This window comes from Lissotriton vulgaris, chromosome 4_1, assembly GCF_964263255.1.
Source record: "Lissotriton vulgaris chromosome 4_1, aLisVul1.2, whole genome shotgun sequence".
NCBI lineage: Eukaryota > Metazoa > Chordata > Amphibia > Caudata > Salamandridae > Lissotriton > Lissotriton vulgaris.
Window position 1 is genome coordinate 1,986,078,203 of NC_141691.1, and position 21,702 is coordinate 1,986,099,904.

Here is a 21,702-nt window from a genome sequence, read left to right on the forward strand (position 1 = left end):
TAAGAGATTGTCAGGGAGATAGAGAAAATTACTCAAGTCAGTGAGTTGAAATATATGAACCAAAAAGTTCCTGTAGTAATTGTAATAACAATTTTCTTAACACATCAGGAAACTGCTGATTTATAAAACTCCTTTGTCTATGATGAAATATGTGTTGGGATTGAAGTATTGGGGTTCAGATGGTAGATGTTAATGGCTGCATCTGATTTTTCAGTACCCAAAACTGTGCTGAAGCTAGCTTCAATACGACTAGTGAATGGGTTGCAAGAGGTGCCAATGTCAAAGGAATTGCTCCGAATTCAAACAAAGTCAAAGCACAAGGGTTCTTGATTACTGAAGATGATGCATTATATGGGCTTTAAGCAAAAACATCAACATAGCGTTTTCTCTAAAGGCCTGGAGTTCCAAATTAGTTGAACTTACTGTGGAGAGCTTAATTGGTTACAGCACTTGAGAAGGTTGAGAGGAAGAGGAGGATCTATCGTTTGATATCTTCCTCTTATTGCCACAAAACCATGGAGCTTCGTCTTTGTTCTTTCTTATGAATCTTACGTTGCCATGAGGGAGCAGAGTGTTCGTCCAGGCTCTAGACAGACAGCGGGCTCAAGTCTTTCTTGCAGAAGACTCATAATTACTTTTCACGTATGCCACTATTCATTTAGTCTCCACCTCACCCTCAAATGCCCAATTTTTGTTTCCATTTGTCCTTCCATAAATCAAATCAAGGAAGGTCTTAAAAAACAACTCTTGATTCTTATTACTTCCTAGTCTGTATCCCTTACCTCTCCACCTCATTTCACCTGTGCTACTGTTTTTCTTCTGAATTTGAAAGCATGCATTGACTTGAGTTCTCACTGTAAAGGTACCTAATGTCTACCTACTCTTATCTTCTCGCTGTGCATCCTCTTACTATGTACAGAGCTCTTCTGCCTTTTGGGCTCAGTTTGCACCCAGCGCATAAAAACAAAATAATATTAACGGCCACAGCACAAACCATCTTGTCGACCATTTTCCTTGGTTAACACGGACAACACTACCACAAAATACAGGAAATCCATAGGTTAATATACTAGACTGTCTGGGTTTGGTAGGGTCTAAACTAATGCAAAATAAATATCACAAAAGCAAGTACAATTATTTTGTCATCTCCTTTGTATGGCCATGAATGCGCAAACGTTAAACAACAGTTCCCGAAGGATAATGCCTCATAAGAATGCTGGTCTACTCACACTAAGCCGATCAAACAGGTCGTCCCCTGGTTCTTTGTTCTCCAAAAAACGGTATAAATTCTTGAATACCTATAGTACCATCACCAAGAAAAAAATATTTGTTCAATCAGATGCGTGGTGTCACTAAAGACGTTAGCAATATGAATAAGACAGAGCAGTCAATGGACTAGGATAATTAATATGGGAACAGCCAGTGATGCTCCTTCCACTACATAGGTCACCCAGTGTTTGGATCAATTGTGTAGGTGAAACACCACTAAATAAATGTCTTGGGGTTATCAAAATAAGAGCTGGCAAGGGCTTTGCATCACAGGTCTATAGTTAAAATCAGAATCAAGCCACGTTGCACCACTGCTTCGAAGTTTAACAAACAAGAAATTAAATAAATATATCCAAATCTAAATGCACCACAGCAAATACTTGGATTGAATTTAAAAAAAAACATGACAGGCATAGTTATACTAACCTCCTTTAGAACTGGCACTTTGTTGTAATAGCGGATGGAATCTTTCCCAAGAAAATCAAACTCTACCACATACTCTTGACCATCCAACTTGGGGTGCAGTTTGATGTGCTCCACACGCAATGAGCAGCAGCCAACAGTGTCCGCTGTTTCACCTTCTTCCTTCTCATTACCGGCTCTCAGAGCAAGCTTTTGGTTAAGGGGAGAACAAAACAATTCAATAAAGAATAATTCAACAGTTTCCAGTCAAATATTTAACTAAGATAGTAGAACTGAATAAAAAATTGGTCTACGCTGATGCACAGCAGTTCTCGTAAAAGAGTACCACAACTGTTCTTAAGATTGCTGAGTTTCTTTAATTGTAGCAAGGCAAGCAAACTATGAGCTGCACAATATAACATCTTCCCTGTTTCATCCTCTTCTTTACCAATAAACACAAACATCCCATTCTTTAAAATGCACATGAAGTGGCAGCCAAGTGATGAAACGTGCAGCACACAGGTTCATGCTCTTGGCTCTTTCTAAGATCTAATACCCGCTAACAAGAGGAGCCCTTGTCCCTCTTAGCCATGACCACACCCAAAAGATGGAAGAAGTGATGCTGTGGTACATCATTTGAGGGTAACATGATATTTGCCCTCTAATGGCAGCCAGGGTGAACTTCCTTCCTGCTGGTCCTCAGTCGACTATGCATCTGTGATGTGCAAAGGTACGCTGCAAATGACAGGAACAGGTCAGGATTTCATAGGTAGGCTATGCTGCCTCATCCGAGCAGCTATGACATTAGAAATGTGGTCAGACTAAGAGAGCAGATATGATGGAAGAAGGAAAAAAGAGAGGCAAGCTGGAGGAAAAGAAAGAGAACAGAAGGAAGGATAGGGGTTACAATTCAGGCAAATATGTATGTGCTTATTTCCGTCCAAATCCCATCTTTCTGCTTTTCCTTCTTGACACCTCCCATCGTCTCCATAATCTTCATAAAGGTATTTACTGATAGCTGGTTTTTATTGCTCCAGCCAGTTCCCCGATACTGGTACCTAGTAAGCATGGTGATCAGTGCTTTGATGGGGGAGTGTGCAGGACGAGCCTAGCTCTGACCCCCCAGAACTTCATTCAATCTCAAGCTCTCTGTTTTCCACTGTTCTGTGATACTTTCAGTACAGGAGGGCAGTCTCTGGGATGGCAAAGACCATTCCTCTGACAGCTTATTGCCCATCAGACAAATCATGATATCATTTCTACATGTTCTTTCCATTGGCCTCCAAGACTAAAAGGATTTTTCTTTGGAATAGTCCCCAGTTAAAAACCTATGTGCTCCCTACAGCACCAAAGGGCTGAGCACTAAGCATTTGCTGGGCAGCCAGACCAAGCCTTTTCTGTTCATCTCTCATTTGAACGAATATGCTACTTATCAGTATGCATCTGTTCTTGGCATGTAGGGCTGCTGACATTCATATCTTGTGCATGGTGCATTTAAACAGATCAAGTGTTAGGTGGCTAAGTCTGGTGGTCAACCATTACGAATTGCCACCATTTGTCTTAGCACTTCCTCGCGATCATTGAGACCGCGATTGATAGTATCAAATAAGTGCATCCAGCGGCATTCTCTGGTATTAAGAAGTTTGGCATAGTTGCCACCTCGTGGATTTTTAGCAACCTTCTCTATTATCCACCATTTGAAACTTTCAGGATGGTGATTAAAGTTGAGAAAATGATCTACCAGTGGAGCTCCTTGTACCTTACAACGTATTTTGCTACAGTGTTGTAAGATACGGGTCTTAGTTTTCTGGCTAGTTTGACCGATGTATAAGAAACCGCATGGGCACATTATAGCATAGATCACTCCCATGGTGTTGCAATTGGTATGTTGTTGTAACGTGTGGGTGTAATTGTTGTGGGTGAACACTTATCTCAGATACCATAGAACACGCTTTACAGCTGCCACATTTAAAGTGGCCTAACACAGGAGGGATATTCCACAGTGAAGTTTGACTTTCTATGTTGGGTTGACTGAGCATGGAATGCACTACATAGTCCTTAACACTCCTGTCTTTACGAAAGGCGTGCATTGGGGGTTCAGTTATTCCTATCTCCTCTGCTATTAGGTGCCAATGTGTATTAATGGTTTGTTTAATTTCCGTACTGCGTGTATTAAAGGTAGTCACACATATAAGTCTGTTTTCTGTAGAGTCAGGTTTCTGTTTAGGTTCTAAGAGGGACTCACTATTGCTGAACCATGCCCTTTTGCGTGCTTTCCTAACTAGGCTTCTGGGGTATCCTCGCTCTATGAGTCTTTTGATCAGGATGTTCGATTCAGTAAAATAGTCAGTTTTCTTGGTGCAGTTGCGTCGCAACCTCAGGAACTGCCCATAAGGTAGGTTGTCCCTGAGGTTGCGAGGGTGATGGCTTGTGTATCTAAGGAGTCTGTTTTTTTCTGTTGTTTTCCTAAAGAATGTGGTGTATAAGACACGGTTTTCTTCTTTGATGGTCAGGTCAAGAAAATTTATGGCCTTATTGCTACTCTCAATGGAGAATTGTATATTGTGATCCTTCTCCTTCAACCAAGTGTGGAAAGCCATCAGTTCCTTCTGTGTGCCCCTCCAAATGAGGAGCACGTCGTCGATGTATCGACGCCATTCTGCAATTTTTGTTCTGTAGGGATTGGTGTTGTCTAGAATCCATTTATGTTCAAACTTATCCATAAATATAATGGCAAGGTTGGGAGTGAAGCTCGCCCCCATGGCTACTCCACTTGTTTGTTCATAGTATTGCCCGTCAAAGATGAAGTAATTTCTTTTCATTGCCAATTCCAAAAGGGATAAGATGAAACTGGTTGGGACCCTGTGTGGACGTGGTCTGCTGTCTAAAACCTTTTCAATTTCAACCATTGCTGTTTGTTGGGGGATACTGGTGTACAGGGACGTGATGTCCATGGTCACCAATAGTTCCTTGATGGGGTCAAATTTGTTCCCAGCCATCAGTTGGATTACCTGCATAGTGTCTCGTAAATAGCAGGTTGTGTTTTCTGCAATGGGCTTTAAAAAAAAGTCAATGAACTTGCACAATGGTTCTAAGATAGAACCGCACCCCGAGATGATCGGCCTCCCTGGAGGTGCAGTTAGGCCCTTATGAATTTTGGGTACTGTGTATATTGTTGGAATACGGGGATAGGGGTTATTTAGATATTCATTTTCCAACTTCGTGATTATACCTTCCTGATGTGCTGCATCGGTTAGCCTTCTGATTTGGATGGCTATGTCATTGGTCGGGTCTTTAGGCAATTTCCTGTAGTTACCCTCTCTGGCTAACTGTGTAAGGATTTCTGCCTTGTATGCCTCTCTGTTTTGAATAACTATTGCTCCCCCCTTATCGGCGGGTTTTATTACTATCTCTTGGTTGTTGTTTAGATTGTATAGTGCTTGTCGTTCAGTTTTGGTAATGTTGTATTTCACATACTTTGTCAGTTAGTAGTTTAGTGATGTCACCCATCACCATTTGTTCATATGCTAGAATCCTTGGTGGCATCATATGTGTTGGGGGGGGTGAAGGTAGAGGGCGGTCTTAGGCCTGTACTACTGTTTGAGTTGGTAAGGGGTGATTTATTGAAGTAATATTTGAGGCGAACCTTGCGGAAGAATTGGAAAAGTCCTAATTTCAAATTGAAACTGTTAGGAAGATTAGTGGGTACAAAGGATAATCCCTTTTCTAACACCTGTTGTTCCTCGCATGCCAGATTATAGTCAGATAAGTTGATCAGTGGACTACTCTGTGTGGGTGCTGTGGTAGTATTTACCATCTGTAATGCTGTGATCGTGTTCGTATGTCGCCATGGGATTCCTGTCTGAAATGTACTCGTTTCCCTGGTTTGTCTCTCCCTTGATTCCAACTCTGTTGTCCCCTGTTCTGTTTCCAAGATGTTTGGCCTCTCCCCCTCGGTCGTCCCCAGGGGCGTCCCCTCCCACGTTGGCCCGGACACTCAGGGGTATGCTGTTAAAACCTCGCCTACTGAGGACTCAGCGGTGTTTAATGCGCTTATTGAAAGGGCAGCCAAAAACCATGATGTCTAGCTTCATGCTGATCCTGTTGAAGAGGATTTTCTTTTTGACACTGTAGGAGAGTGGGGTCTGCAATCCTGTGGTCACCCCCGATTTTTGCTTTTTGCTTCAACTGGTTTACGACTTTCCCTGGCTGTGGGCCTGCTAATCAGACCCACAGCCTAGCTGTCGCTCTCTAAATTGACATCCATGTACCCTAGGTGCATATCCAATTGGATACTGAGTCACCTTATCAGTCCCTGTACAGTGTACCTTAGGTACCCAGGGCATAGGTTCACTCTGGGCCTACCAGAGGCTGCAGCATGTATTATGCCACCCCTGGCTGGCCATCCAAATCTGACACAACTGGCTGATCAATCAGCTGGGGCAAGGTGGTGTAATCACCCTTTGCTTTAGATATAGTATCCCTATACCTAACCCTAAAATGGACACATATCCTCCTATCAGCCACTCCTATGGCAGGCCTTATTAATCCTGAAGGCGGCAGAGTGCTTCGAATTATGTGAGATGGTGCTCTAGCTTGAGCTGAGCCTGTCTGCTGCTTTCGGAGCCAAGTCCTTTAGCTGTTTCCATGATAACGCTATACCATATACTCTTAAGTGCATTATAATCCTCGCGTTATTGCTAACTTTGGTATAGCATTATCCAAACATGTCGAGTAGGGTGTCATACGAATTGGAATACTACCCCCTCGCCAATTCTGGCGACGGGGGTAGCATTCCACCCTTCTAGAGGGACACGACATGTATGTAACTGTGAACCCCGGTTAAAGTTAACTCGAGCCTCAGCATCACAAAATGGATGCTGCCACCACAGACACAAGTCTGACCTCCTGCTGCTGGGAGTCCTTCCAGCGAGGGAGGCTTGGAAAAAGGGTTTCCTGCCTAGGGAGGTGCTAGCACCACCCCAGACAGGATTTTGGGTATTGGGTAGGACAGGGCTGAAAGGAATGAGACATGCCTGGGGCACACAAGGTGTCCCTGTGCATACAACGGTCTAAACCAGTTCCTGGGGCTTTCCAGCCCCAGCTCTGGAGCAAGACCGGACAAAGGATAGGGGGTGTAACCACCCCCCTTCCTGGTCCCACCCAGAGGAGGGACCTAGTCGTAGTACAGCCCCCTTTAGCCGAATAAAGGTAGGAGCTGGTCCCATTCCAAATTAGATTAATCCTGAACTGAAACTCTACAAGAAACTCTGGACGTTCTGCTCCCCAGAAGACTGACGAATCTCCCTTGTGGGCAAGGAGTGTCCACCCTGCAACTGCAGGCACCATCAAGCGTCCAGCGGCTTCTCTTTGTCGTCTTCCCTCGAAGATCCAGACTTCAGAGCCCGACGAGACCCGGATTCCCAGACCTCTCCAACCTCTACCTACATCTGCAGCACAGCTGAGATCCGTGGGTGCGACCAGACACGTGGGACCAGCCATCTTGAAAGAAACTGCACTTCGCTTCCAGCACGACTTCTGAGGTAACCTTGACGAAGTGCTTTGAGGATTGAGAAGCCCCAGCCCACGCAGCTACTGCACCGAAGATCAGCCCTCGAGCCTCCACGAGATCTGCGTGGGGCCCTTCTGCTTGCCTGCTGCTCGACGCGTTATCTGGTCACTTGCCGGCTGGCTTGTGGCCTCCTAGACGACGAACATTGAAATCTTCACTGCTGGTCTGGTTGCTCCAGACTGGCCCTTGCTCCCTTCCAAAAGAGGAGCACCACAGACCCTCCAGGTCCGCACCAGACGCCGTTTCCACTCACCGCGTGGGTTCCCTTTACTAGGCCCGTTGACTCCAAATCCGGATCCGACACCGCTGACAGCGAGAGCCTGCGTGGGACAGCTCGTGCCGCGATCCTGCTCGTCGAAGACACCTCCTGGTCCACGTGGCTGCAGAGACAAGCGTCCACTCTTCACCTGATCGCGACAACGACATCTGGTTCCACTCCAGTCACTGGCTAGTGACTGAACATTGTCCCCTCTGCTTTCAGGTCTTCAACATCTCTGATCCACCCTTGGATCGCACCGGACATCTTCCTCCTGGTCGCCTGCAGCATCTTTTCTTTCAGGCTCCATAGACTTCAACGCCGGAACCCGACTTGGCACCTATGCACCCGCAGCCCGTGGGTGAGGTAACAAGAGCATTTCGGTGCTCCAGGGTAGATTGACTCTCCTAGTGTCCAGTTCCACAGTCGTTTTAGTCCTAACTAGTCAGGATTGTCCATACTCACCTTTTACTTGAACTGTACTGTCCATAGACGTTGTTACGCATCTCGCGTGTGAGTTCACACTCTGCACACGCATTCCGTGGGCCTCCTATTACTTACCTAAAGTTAGTGTAGCGTGGTCCCAGCGATCCTACAGCCTCTGGACAGCTCCATTCCTTCTATCGACTTTCACATTCCACTTGCTTAGTATATGATTTGTTGTGCCCCTAGGGCACCATTGTAATTTGTGCAACTTAAACGTATTTTTCCTAAGAGATTGTCATGTGCTTAGCCCTCTGATCTCATAAAGAGTTCAGAGGTGTATGTTAGTTAATAAATATATTGTTTATTTTCATAACAACCTGAGTGGTGTCCTTTCACTTGGTATTCAAGGGGTTATATGTGGTAAAACAGCTGGCTTCACATGCCAAAAGAGTTTAGCCTAAGACTGCTTTGTCCATGCTACCATTAGGATAGGTGGTCTATAAGGTTGACTTTACAACCAATCACCATAAGGGTTGTTTGGACTGATACAAGGTGATCACTAGAACTAGTGAGCATCATATATCAGGCCAACTTCTCACAGACACCTTTTCCACCTCGGAGAGAACTGTCAAGACTCTGCCTATGCTGAAGGGTGTCTTGAAACATGCTGGGGAAATATTTAAAGAGCCTACAAGAGCCAGGGTGATTAACCCCAGAATTGACAAAAAGTACAAACCGGCGTTGGGACCCTACCTACATTAGGGGACAGTGGCCTTTGGACTCTCTCGTTGTTTACAATGCCCGGAAAAGGGCTAACTCACAAACCACGGGTGATGCTCCTCCCCTGATAAAGAATCTAAGGTGTTCGAGGCATCAGGGAAAAGGGTAGCGGCTCAAGCGGCCAGCATCTGGCGCATTTCAAACACTCAGGCACTCTTAGCCAGGTATGACAGGGCCCATTATGACACTCTGGAAACCCTGCTACAACACCTACCAGACGAATATAAAGAGGCAGCAGAGATGCTCATACAAGAAGGGAAGCTCATATCCAATGCTTCTATCAAATGTGCACTGGACGCAGCAGACACCGCGGCCAGAGCAGTTAATACAAGTGTCATGTTGAGACGCCATGCCTGGCTCAGAATCTCCGGGTTCAAGCCAGAGATACAGACCACCATTCTAAATCAGCCAGTGAACCCTGATCATTTATTTGGCCCAGAGGTGGACACCACCTTTGAAAAGATCAAGAAGGACACTGAGACTGCAAAGTCTATGGGGGCCCTCCAGTCGCAGCAGTTCAGGGGTGGTTCTTTTCGTCGCTCAAGCAATAGAGGTGTTTCCAGAGGCCAGCTGTCCCAGCAAACACAGTACAATAAAGGTGGCGCGCAAACCACATACCCCAAACAAAGTAGAGGTGGCTATCGTGGGTACAGCGCCAAAGGCAGAGGTTGTGGAAACAACAGCTCCAGATCCTCCGCCACTAACAAACAGTGGCGCCTTGTCACTGCCCCCTGACCATACCACACCAGTCAGGGGGAGACTCCAACAGTTCCTGCCGGTCTGGCAATCTATCACCACGGACGGGTGGGTCACAAAGCTTATCCAGTACGGTTATTGTCTGGAGTTAACATCCACTCCACCCAACATACCCCCAAGACACCGTCCTATGTCCACAGAGCATTTGCACTTATTGCAGCAGGAGGTAGTCGTCATGCTGCAAAAAGGAGCCATAGAGCTTGTGCCTGTGGAAGAAAAAGGTACAGGGGTGTACTCGCTGTACTTCTTGATCCCAAAAAAGGACGGGTCCCTTAGACCTATACTGGACCTCAGTCCCCTAAACCAGTACATTCTATCAGAACACTTTCACATGCTCACATTGCAGCAGGTTCTACTGTTGCTCAGTAAGGGAGATTTCCTCACAACATTAGATCTGAAGGATGCATATTTCCATATTCCGCTACACCCGTCACACAGAAAATACCTCAGGTTCACCATTCAGAATCAGCATTATCAATTCAAGGTCCTCCCTTTCGGAGTGACGACGGCACACAGGGTGTTTACCAAGTGCCTGGCTGCACACCTACAGAGACCAAACATTCACGTCTACCCTTATCTGGACGACTGGCTTATCCAAGCAAAGTCGGCCCAGCAATGTGCCGCCCACATGTCCCACACCATTCACCTTCTTCACGATCTGGGATTCTCACTGAATTATCCAAAGTCCCACCTTCAACCCGCCCACGTACGGCCGTATCTGGGCGCAACAATAGACACTCTGGCAGCCAAAGCACAGCCAAATTCAGTGAGGATCAACAGCATCCAGCTTCTGATACAAAAATTCAGACCGCAACACTCTCTTCCAGCACGAGTGTTCATGCAGTTGATAGGCATGATGGCCTCCTGCATCATCATAGTCCCGCACACGAGACTACATATGCGTCCACTTCAGGAGTGCTTAGCACGTCAGTGGAATCAGGCTCACGGGGAGTTAAAAGACCTAGTGTTGGTGACAGGTCGTGCATACACCTCTCTGCATTGGTGGAATCTACAAAACCTTTGCAAGGGCCGACCGTTCCAGGAGCCTGTGCCACACATTATTCTGACAACGGACGCGTCTCTCCAGGGATGGGGAGCTCATGTACTCCATTACACAGTGCAGGGACTATGGACAACGTAGCAGAAGCAGATGCACATCAACCTTCTAGAACTGATGGCTATCTTCATGGCCATGAAGGCATTCAAAGTACATCTGTGCAACAAAGTCGTGTTGATCCGGACGGACAACATGACGGCCATGTACTACATTCAGAAGCAGGGAGGTACGCACTCTCCACAGTTGTCTCATCTGGCTCAGAGCATGTGGAAGTGGGCCATTCAGAGGAACATCTTCCTCATGGCGGAACACCTCCCAGGCAAGGACAATCAGATGGCGGACCTGCTCAGCAGATACAGCCACCAAATGCACGAGTGGGAGATACACCCATCGGTACTCCACCCGTACTTCCAGCAGTGGGGTCATCCAGAGATAGACCTATCCGCCACAAAGGAGAACGCAAAATGCCAAAGCTTCGCCGCCAGGTTCCCCTACCCACAGTCGCAGGGCAATGCGATATGGATGAACTGGTCAGGCACCTCTAATACCGCTGGTGGCACGCAAGCTGAAGCAACACTCGATGACACTCATCTGGTTGCTCCAACGTGGGCACGCCAACCATGGTACTCCACGTTTCTAGAACTGTCCGTGGTATCGCATCAAAGACTGCACCTCACACTTAGACTTTTGACGCAGAGCCATGGCGACATTCAGCATCCAGATCCGCAACAGCTCAACCTGGCGATCTGGCTCATGAGGTCTTAGAATTTGGCTACCTCGACTTGCCTCCCGACTGTATGGATATCATAAGAGAGGCAAGAAAGCCCACAACCAGAGCATGCTCTGCGGCGAAATGGAAGCGGTTTGTCATTTATTGTGCAGACCATAACATCAACCCGCTTGACGCATCTACTCAGAACATCATTTGTTACCTGTTACAGCTATACAAATGCAATCTGGCCTATGCATCCATTCGTATACATTTGTCCGCAATAGCAGCTTATCTCCAAAGCAGGCAGCATCTCTCACTCTTCAGAGTGCCTGCCATTAAAGCTTTTCTGGAGGGATTCAAATGAGTTATTCCACCCCGGAGCCCTCCAGCTCCTGAATGGAACCTAAATGTGGTCCTCACAAGGCTCTTGGGTCCACCTTTTGAGCCTCTACACTCATGCGAGATTCAGTTCTTGACGTGGAAAGTGGCTTTCCGGATAGCGATCACATCGCTAAGACGCGTTAGTGAACTCCAGGCACTAACTATCCAAGAGCCATTAATTCAGATTCACTCCAACAGGGTGGTACTACGCACTAACCCTAAGTTTCTTCCTAAAGTGGTTTCGCAGTTCCATATTAATCAGACTATAGAACTGTCCGTGTTCTTCCAAAATCCAGTCAGTGGCGGAGAGGATGCTCCACACACTAGACGTCAAAAGAGCACTAATGTACTACATAGATAGGACCAAAGAATTTCGAAAGAAAAAACAACTTTTTGTTGCCTTTTCTCCACAACACAAAGGCAACCCCATTTCCAAAGCAGGTATAGCCAGGTGGATCGTTAAGAGCATTCAGATTTGCTATCAGAAAGTCAAGCGCACATTAACGATCCCCCCGCGGGCCCACTCTACGCATAAGTTGGGGGCCTCCATGGCTTTCCTTGGAAAGATTCCCTTAGAAGACATATGTAGAGCAGCCACATGGTCTACCACACACATATTTACTAAACACTACTGCGTAGACGTGTACTCCAAACAGCAGGCAGCTGTAGGGCAGGCTGTTCTAAAGACACTTTTTCAAACTGCTGCGGCTTGCACAGGCGGCCGCCGCTAATGGAGGGACTGCTATGTATTCTATGCACAAGATAGGAATTCAGCAGCCCACATTCCTCGAACTGAATATGCTACTTACCCGTATGCATCTGTTCTTGGCATGTAGGGCTGCTGACATTCATATCGCCCGCCCTCCTCCCCGGCGCCTGTAGCGGCTGCAGCACTTGTAAATACTCTTAGCATGGTCATCACTCACGGTGTTACACCCCATCTTGCCACAATGGCTAAAAACAATCTGGGGATGTAGTCGATGCCCATCACACTGTAGTCCAGGGGAGGAGCCACCTATCTCGTGATACTTCGAAGACTCTTCCAGGACAACAATGTGCAATCATCCGGACCCAACACTAGGCGGCGATCTATGCACAAGATATGAATTCAGCAGCCCACATGCCTCGAACCTCTAATTCTAACCTGCTTTCGCATAAGCATATCAGTTATGACCATTCAAAGGATTTGAAATTGTGGGGGTACTAACCCTAGGTACGGTCATCAACACCTACTGGAGTATATATGAAGCAGTGTTCAATAAAGCACAAGTTACTACTTGTGTAACGATATATCTGTAAGAGATATTAGTTAGTGATAGATTCCTTACCTTAGAATAGAATATCCCCAGGCGTCAGAGTGGATCCGGAAAGTTTTGCGTAGCAGTACCCTTGCGTGTCGGTAGGCGCCGTCTGCGGCTCCGCGTCCGTCGTGGGCGCCGTGATGACGTCGTCGGAGTACTTAGACGCCGCCTCCGCGTGCTGACGTCAGTTCTTAGCCACAGCTTTTCCGCGCCAGAAGCACAGAGCCATGACAAAAACCGACACTGGTGCCAAGAAACTAGGGCCCTGAAAGGGGAAGACCTTACCCCTAGATATCGGTTCGCAGAACGGGGAGGAAGGGTGGGTCGGTAAGGAATCTATCACTAACTAATGTCTCTTACAGATATATCGTTACACAAGTAGTAACTTGTGCATCTGAATGAGACACGTTAGGGATAGATTCCTTACCTTAGAATAGATACCCCAGCAATACCATCCCCGTGGTGGTGGGTCTGCGAACCAATATTTACACCAGAAAGTCCTGGAGTACGGAACGGCCGAAGTAGCCGTCCCTCCGGACTTGACTGTCCAGGCAGTAGTGCCTTGCAAACGTGTGCAGCGAGGCCCACGTAGCTGCCTGGCAAATGTCCTGCAAGGGCACACCTCGGCCCAAGGCAGTAGTAGTGGCCGTGGCTCGAGTGGAATGAGCCCTTAGCCCAACAGGGGGTTCCTTCTTAGCCAAGGAGTAACACGCCTGGATGCACAAGATAATCCATCGAGAGATGGTCCGTTTGTGCACCGCTTTCCCTTTCTTAGCGCCCGCGTACCCAACAAAGAGTTGATCATCCACCCAGAACTGTTGTGTCAGATTCAGATAAAATGAGAGCGCACGTTTTGGGTCCAGACGGTGGAGCCTCTCCTCCTCTCTCGAGGGGTGCGGAGGCGGAAAGAAGGTGGGCAATGTGATGGATTGCCCAATGTGGAAGGCAGTGACCACCTTAGGCAAGAAGGAGGGCCTAGTCCTTAAAACAACCTTGTCCGGATGGACTGAAAGGAAAGGAGGCTTACAAGAGAGAGCCTGGAGCTCACTCACTCTCCTGGCAGAGGTGATGGCTACCAGGAAGGCAGTCTTCAAAAAAAGAAGGCGAAGAGGACAGTTGTGAAGTGGCTCAAAGGGAGCGCACATCAGAAATGTTACACCAGGTTCAAGTCCCACTGAGGCATCACAAAGGGAACAGGAGGAAAGGTATGAGTGATGCCCTTCAGGAATCGATTTACGATAGGAGACTTGAACAAAGAAGGTTGGTCAGGAAGCCTCAGAAAGGCTGAAAGAGCCGAAAGATAGCCCTTGACAGTGCCCAGAGCAGAGCCCAGCTGGGCAAGATAAAGAAGGAAGAGGAGAACCTCCGAGAGAGGGGCATTGAGAGGATCCACAGCCTTTGCTGTGCACCATGCCACAAATCTGTTCCATGTGCAGGCGTATACCGTCTTTGTGGAGGGACGCCTGGCTGCCAGAATGATGTTGCAAACTTCAGGAGGCAAGTCAAATGGCCTCAACTGTCGCCGCTCAATCTCCAAGCATGGAGGTGGAGACTGGACAGGTTCGGGTGGAGGACCGTCCCCTGCTGCTGCGACAGAAGGTCTTCCTGAAGAGGCAGACGAACCGGGGGATCGACTGACATACTGAGTAGCTCGGGATACCAGTACCTTCGTGCCCAGTCCGGAGCCACAAGGATTACTTGGGCCCGGTTGCCCTTGATCTTCTTCAGCACTCTGGGCAGAAGTGGTATAGGCGGAAAGGCGTACAACAGACCGCAGCTCCACTCGCGACGAAAAGCGTCTCAGAGCGAGTGCCGCCTTGGAAATTCCAACGCGCAGAACTGATGACATTGAGCGTTCTCTTCGGTGGCGAATAGATCTAACCAAGGCTCTCCCCATCGTAGAAAGAGGCCATGCGCCAAGTCCGAGTGCAGACGCCATTCATGATCCATCGAGCACCGACGGCTGAGTTCTTCCGCCCTGGCGTTCAGAGAACCTGCCAGGTGTTGAACCACCAGAGTCACGCCCTGATGTTCCAGCCATTGCCAGAGACGCAGAGCCTCCTGGCAAAGGGTCCACGACCCCACCCCGCCCTGTTTGTTGCAGTACCACATGGCGGTGATGTTGTCCGTGAACACTTGCACTGCACTCCCTCGGACAGACGGGAGGAATGCCTTCAGTGCCAGACGAATCGCCCGCAGCTCCAACAGATTGATATGGAGCCGGGACTTTGCCGGAGACCTGAGTCCTCTGATCTCCGCCTCTCCCAAGTGGCCTCCCCAGCCCCGGAGGGACGCGTCCGTCACAACTACGTGCTCCGGTTGGGGAAGGGAGAGGGATCTGCCGTTGACCCAATCACGGTCCGTGAGCCACCACTGCAGCTGTCTCGCAGTGCCCTCCGAGATCAGGACATTGTCGGACAGGTTGCCCCAGTGCTGGGCCCACTGAAACTTCAGGTCCCACTGCAGAGCCCGCATCCGCCACCGGGCGTGATGCACCAGAAGGATGCAGGAGGCCATCAGCCCCAGAAGCCGCAGCGTCAACCTTACCGAAACTCGGGATAACGGCCCGAAGATCGGAATCAGAGCCTGTATATCCGGAACCCGCTGTTCGGGCGGGTAAACCCGAAACTGCGCCGAGTCGAGAACCGCTCCGATGAAAAGGAGCTTCTGAGAGGGGCACAGGTGTGACTTCGGCACATTGATGGAAAATCCCAGCTGGTGCAGGAGATCCGCCGTAGTCTGGAGGTGGCTGACGACTGCCTGGGGCGAGCCCGCCTTCAACAACCAGTCGTCTAGGTAAGGGAAGACCGAGACCCCCAACCTGCGCAGATGAGCTGCGACCACCGCCATCACTTTTGTTAACACCCGTGGGGCGCTTGTAAGGCCGAAGGGGAGCACCGTAAACTGAAAGTGCTCGAGGCCTACCGTGAACCGCAGGTAACGCCGGTGGGCCGGCGGAACGGGGATGTGGAAATATGCGTCCTGCAAGTCCAACGCCACCATCCAGTCTCCTGGGTCTAGGACAGTCAAGACCTGAGCCAGTGTCAGCATTTTGAACTTCTCCTTCCGGAGGAAGCCGTTGACGTTCCTCAGATCCAAGATAGGGCGTAGGCCCCCTTTGCCCTTCTTGGGTACCAGGAAGTAGTGGGAGTAGCAACCACATCCTACTTCTGGCCCAGGAACGCGCTCGATGGCCCTCTTGGCCAAGAGGGCCGAAACTTCCTCCTGCAGGAGCCGCAAATGATCCCCCGATACGCGGTGGTGTTGCGGTGGCATGGCTTGAGGGGTCGTCTCGAAGGGGAGGGAGTAGCCCCTTTGGACGATCTGCAGCACCCGCCTGTCCGAAGTGACTGTGCCCCAGTGAGAGTGGTGATGGCGAACCCTGCCTCCCACTGGCGTCACATGGGCCGAAAAGCACGGACTAGGAGGGTTTAGAGGCGGATGCTGCGGGGGCAGGTGTGGACTGACTCCGCTTGTTTCCCCGACAGCCTCCACGGCGGTTTCCACGGCCGCCGCCGCGCTGGACGACAGTTTGGGGCGAGTGGCTGGCGGAACGTGTGGGGACGCCCCTTCCTTGGCCACGAAAGGAGCGAAAGGCACCCATTTGCTGGTGCGGGGCCGAGAGGCCCAAGGACTTGGCCGTAGCCCTGGAGTCCTTAAAGCGCTCAAGTGCGTGGTCTGCCTTGTCGCCAAAGAGGCGACGGCCATCGAACGGCATGGCATGTCCATGAGTGTATTTTGGACGTCTGCCGAAAAATTGGCGGATCTCAGCCAGGCGTGGCGTCGTACCACCACTGTCGTAGCCATTGCTCTGCCCAGCGAGTCAGTAGTATCCAGTCCGCACCTGATTGAATACTTGGCTGCGTCCCGGCCCTCCACCAGGGCTTGGCCGAGTTTGGCCCGTACCTCCAACGGACACTCTGGCAGCACTTCCGCCACCGTTTCCCACAGAGAGTGGGTGTAACGGCCCAAGAGGCATGCAGTGTTGGAAGACCGCAGTCCCAAGCTAAGGGACGAGAAGATCTTCTTACCATAGTTCTCGTACCTCTTGGACTCCCTGTCCGGCGGGGCCGTCGGGAAGGCGGTCTGGGAGTTAGAGGCCTGGATAACCAGACTCTCGGGGTGGGGTGGGTGGACAGGAAACATGGGTCGCCCGGGGCCGGGCGGTGGCGTCTGGCAACGTTCCTATCTACAGGCGAACCTGTAGCGGGCCTGGACCAAGTGCCCAAAAGAACGTCCGTCAAGGCCTCATTAAACAGCAGCAGAGGCTCCATGGAGCAAGACTGCGGCTTAAGGACCTCAGTGAGGAGGTTAGTCCTCACGGCCGCGACGGGGAGCTCAAGGCCCAAGGCCTTGGCAGCCCTCATCAACACCACACCATAAGTAGCACCCTCCTCCGAAGCCACGGTAGGAGGAGAGACAAATCCAGTGTCTGGAGAAGTGTCCAGGCCACTGGCCTCCCCAAGGTCTCCTGTCCAGTCCATGTTAGACTGGCACTCTCTGGCCAGAGGGCCCTCAGACCCCTCCCAATACTCCTCATCCCTCATCTCCTGAGATTCAGGGTCGTAATTGAATGAGGTCGGTTCATAGAAACTAAAATCTCCAAACGGCGTAGAGATCGGCGCCGATAGGCGTCGTCCCGACGTCGGAACCGATTGAGAGGAGGCATCGGGGACGGCGCCGTCCGAGGACGACGCCGGAGGGGACACCACACGGACCGACGCCGGGGGGGGTCGTAAGGTCCACCGGTGACGATCCATCGGCCGAGGAGGGTCCAGCGGCGCCGGGCCCGAATGCGACGAGGCTGCTGTACCCTGCAGCGCCGGGCCCGAGGGCACCGGCGGTGTCGGGATCGTGGGGCCTAGCGGCGCCGGGCCCGAAGGCGCCAGCGGCGTTGAGGCCAAAGCACCCGACCCACTAGGGCCCCCAGACGGGTTCGCTGGACCCGAAGGCGTTGCGGAACCCGTAGGAGGAGAAAGGGACTTCATGGCCATGAGGAAACGCTCGATCTACTCCGGCGTCGCGTTAAGCCCAGGGACCGGGGGTATGGGGCCGAACGCGGCGCCCGCGACTCCCGAGGAGCCGCGTGGGCAGTGTCACCCGAACCCCCGGCCGCATCGTGCGAGCGTCGGGGGGAGTCAGAAGAGCGATGATGTCTCTTCGACTTCTTATGCTTCTTACCTGACGACTTGGACCCGGAGGAGTGGCGCTGACTCCCGGAGCTGTGACGGCTCCGTCCCCGTGTCGTGTCCCTCGACCTCCCGTGGGACCGGGACCTCAGACGGCGCGGGGCCGACTGGCGGATTTTGAGTCGCCTGCGGGACCGCTCCCGCCTGGCTTCCTCGAAAGGGCCCGACAGTCGGAGCAGGCCTCGTCGTCATGGTCGACGCCCAAACACATCAGGCACAAGCGGTGGGGATCCGTGACCGACATGGTACGGTCGTACTCGTCGCAATGCTTGAATCCGGGCATCCCTAACGGCACCGTCGGAGTCGTATAGACTTCGAAATGGATCAAAAGATCACAAAAAGTTTAGTCAAAAAGTGACTAGGGAACTGCTCTTTCCAGATCTGCGCTGGCTGGCGCGGAAAAAAGAAGAACTGACGTAGCACGTGGAGGCGGCGTCTAAGTACTCCGACGACGTCATCACGGCGCCGACGACGGACGCGGAGCCGCAGACGACGCCTACCGACGCGCAAGGGTACTGCTACGCAAAACTTTCCGGATCCAGTCTGACGCCTGGGGATATTCTATTCTGAGGTAAGGAATCTATCACTAACGTGTCTCTTTCAGATACTTAGTTTCTGAGTCCAAATCCTTCATTCCTGTGGTTGAGTACAGATTATAATGATTAACATTGACACTGTCACTTCCAGGTTTTTATTTAAGAACGCCGAGATATACTAATGCAACTTAGAGTTGTAACCTCAAATGGTTCTGCTCGTTTTCTTCATCTGTGGAATTGAGAACCAGAGACCAATCAGCTTTAGCAAGCTTATACAAGCCCCTGATAACAATATCCTTAATTATACAGTCCACAACACCTGGACTATGCTCCCCAACTTTCATTTTTGTAAACCAGCAGAACTGCAGGTGAGGAGTTTATCTCATGGATGTTATACGTTCCCTCGAGAATGACATGCTTTTAAATTGGAGATAAAAGCATATAACTTTCCTCCGCCTTACAAGACTCAGAGTCCTGCATTTAATCCAGTACATCCTAGAGTAGTAGATCTGGATTTCGTACATCCTACATATCCTTCAGGGAGAGCACATCCCGTACCTCACTATCACCGATCAACTTGAGTACTTGATTCTTGGGGAACTATTTCTCTCATCCAAGTACCTGGTTGTCAGGGTAACTATGGTGAGGTTCTCTCCTGTGTATGGTCATGAATGAGCAAACGGTAAACAACAGTTCCTGACTGATGGTGTCAAAGGATTGGCACTGCATGCTCAAACTCGCTTTCGGGACCCGCGTTGTCGAATCGGCACGGCGTCTGTTCCCATTGGTGTAAAGGGGCCATTGCATTGTTTTTTTAAAGAAAACTGCTCCAAAATCCATTGCGGAGGCCCACGACTGGAGGGGACACCTTAGGCAAATGTAACGCTGTCAAACTGCAGAGTTTAGCAGCACCAGCAGAGTTGCAATAAGTCTTTTTTGTTCTGGTGTTCGATTTTTCTGCTCTGCCCTATATAGGGGGGCACAAAATGACAATACAAACAGACCCAACTTTAAAGGATCAGCATACACCAGCTCCCTTATCCAACTGGTAAAGAAACCAACCAGGAAGTCACACTGTAGAAGCTCAAAAGACAATGAAGACAGCAAGGAGAAGATGCACTTCCAGATCCAGCTCTCTTTCGGAGAGAGTTCACACAGATACAGGAAAAAAAGCAAGTTTCAGCACAATTAATGTTAAGAATGGAATGCATCAGGTGTCATATATTAGCAGGAAAGCATGCAAATGGACACAGGCCATGAAATAAATTGTTATGTGGGTATCAAGGTTTGGTCAGATTCTCCTTAAATCTATCATCCAAATCTCTACATCAAAGAAGGCTTCAACTAATGTAATTTAACTTTAGACTGGAACCAAGTGGTTTCAAAATTATCAGCAAACATGATGAATGAACAATGAAGCATAGCACAGGCTCTAAACTAGAATTTGTCTGGCAAGCAAAGTCAAAGAGTTCTACAAGCAGTGCCCTGTGCTCGCACAGTCACCAGATGTTAACAATAGGTCATATTCAAACTGATGGAAGGCATCCTGTAATTGCAGGGTACACTATAATGAGGATACTTCCTGTGTCCCTGCAGGTGTATCCTATACATCAACTCAACAAAACTAGTTATTCTGGGCATCTGGCAAAATCAGGCAGACAGAATCTTGAACTGCTGAGGTGGAATAATTAAATAAAAAAAAAAAAGAAGGATTCAGGATGTGGCAGATGCCCCACATTTTACCTTTGAAACAATGTGCCTGCCCTTTTACGAGGACAGGGGCCATATGACACCTCCTAAAAAAGCTGATGCAGATGTTCATGAAGTGCAGAATGGGATGGAACCAGTCTTAAATGAGTCATCAGCCTTCAATGTCTACATGTCGTATTGGTGCCTGGTTGATGCAATTTTGTTTTACTGCTTGAGGATCTTTCCAGAAGATGGAATGAAGAGGTTACCTTCCTCTTGAAACCCTTTTTTCCTGATACAAATGTTCTTCAGCCACACCAGATATATAAAAGTCTGGTACTCATGACTTTGGAGGAGGAGTCAAAACGGTCTAAGAACAAGAGCAGTTTTTATACAGCTGTTTCCCATCAAAGGCTGAGCATGAATAAGAACTTTAAGATCACAACAAGGAAGCAAGGAGGTAGACCCTGTAGCTGATCGCAGCCAGCATAAACGAGGAGCCACCAGACTACTACATCTTTTTATAGGATAGCAAACTATCTGCCTCCTTGAATGCATTACAGGGACAAAGCCTTATCCTTCTGTGAAGATATTTTAGCCACAACAAGATATGAAGGAGAAAATGTCTTTGGGTACGCAGTGTAAGTTGCCCAGAGACTTGACAGAAGGCTCAGAGTGTGGTTTTTTCCACATCTCCTGGGAAGTAGCACTGGCTTGGATGGAAAAACCAAAACTTCTTTCAGTGCTTAGATTATCTCAATCTCCTTTAGGGTTTCCAGTATCAACCGAAAAAGCATCTAGGAGCTTTGTCTAAATGCACAGGGTCAATGAGAGCGTCCTATATACACAAGGGTGAAGAGGCATGTCACTGAACAGGGTTGCCTTGCTGCTTCAATAGCAGGCATGGATCTTTGGTGTTGCAGCCATCTAAGCTTATCTTGGCATTCTATGATTCCTCCTGGCAAGCAGTGGATGACTGATGTCCCAGTCGGAGAGATGGTGAATATGGAATCAGCTACTGCAAAGAGCTAGTGGCAAACTGTTCATACCATAAAACTGTCAGATCGTAGCTTAAGTTCTACAAGTTGATGAAAGCAGAGAACAGACAGACAAAAGCAAAGTTTGAAGTAAACGTATGGCCATGACCCTAACAAAGGAAAGGACGATTCACAAGAAAACAGTATGACTAGTTTGCACCCATTGTACCAGGTACACAAAGCTACAATTAAACAGATGTAAGGGCAGGTGCACATCCTGCCACTTGTAGCAATGTTACTCATAAGATAAGAATAAGATAAGAGTAGGAGTACTAGATAGAATAACTGACATTCAGCTTAGGCTTTTTTTTCTTTCTATTTATATAAAGAGTCATAACC

General features: G+C 49.1%; 1 protein-coding gene across 2 annotated transcripts in view; it reads right to left on the reverse strand.

Moving 5' to 3' along the window:
- Positions 1–21,702, reverse strand: part of TOP1MT (DNA topoisomerase I mitochondrial) — a 1,598,136-nt gene that overhangs the window by 549,570 nt on the left and 1,026,864 nt on the right. For both annotated transcript variants that reach the window (XM_086966300.1, XM_086966301.1), the window contains 2 exons: positions 1,696–1,881; positions 1,230–1,298 (listed from right to left, as the gene is read on the reverse strand). In XM_086966300.1, the coding sequence (XP_086822426.1) occupies positions 1,230–1,298; positions 1,696–1,881 (255 nt within the window). The remainder of the gene's footprint in view (positions 1–1,229; positions 1,299–1,695; positions 1,882–21,702) is intronic.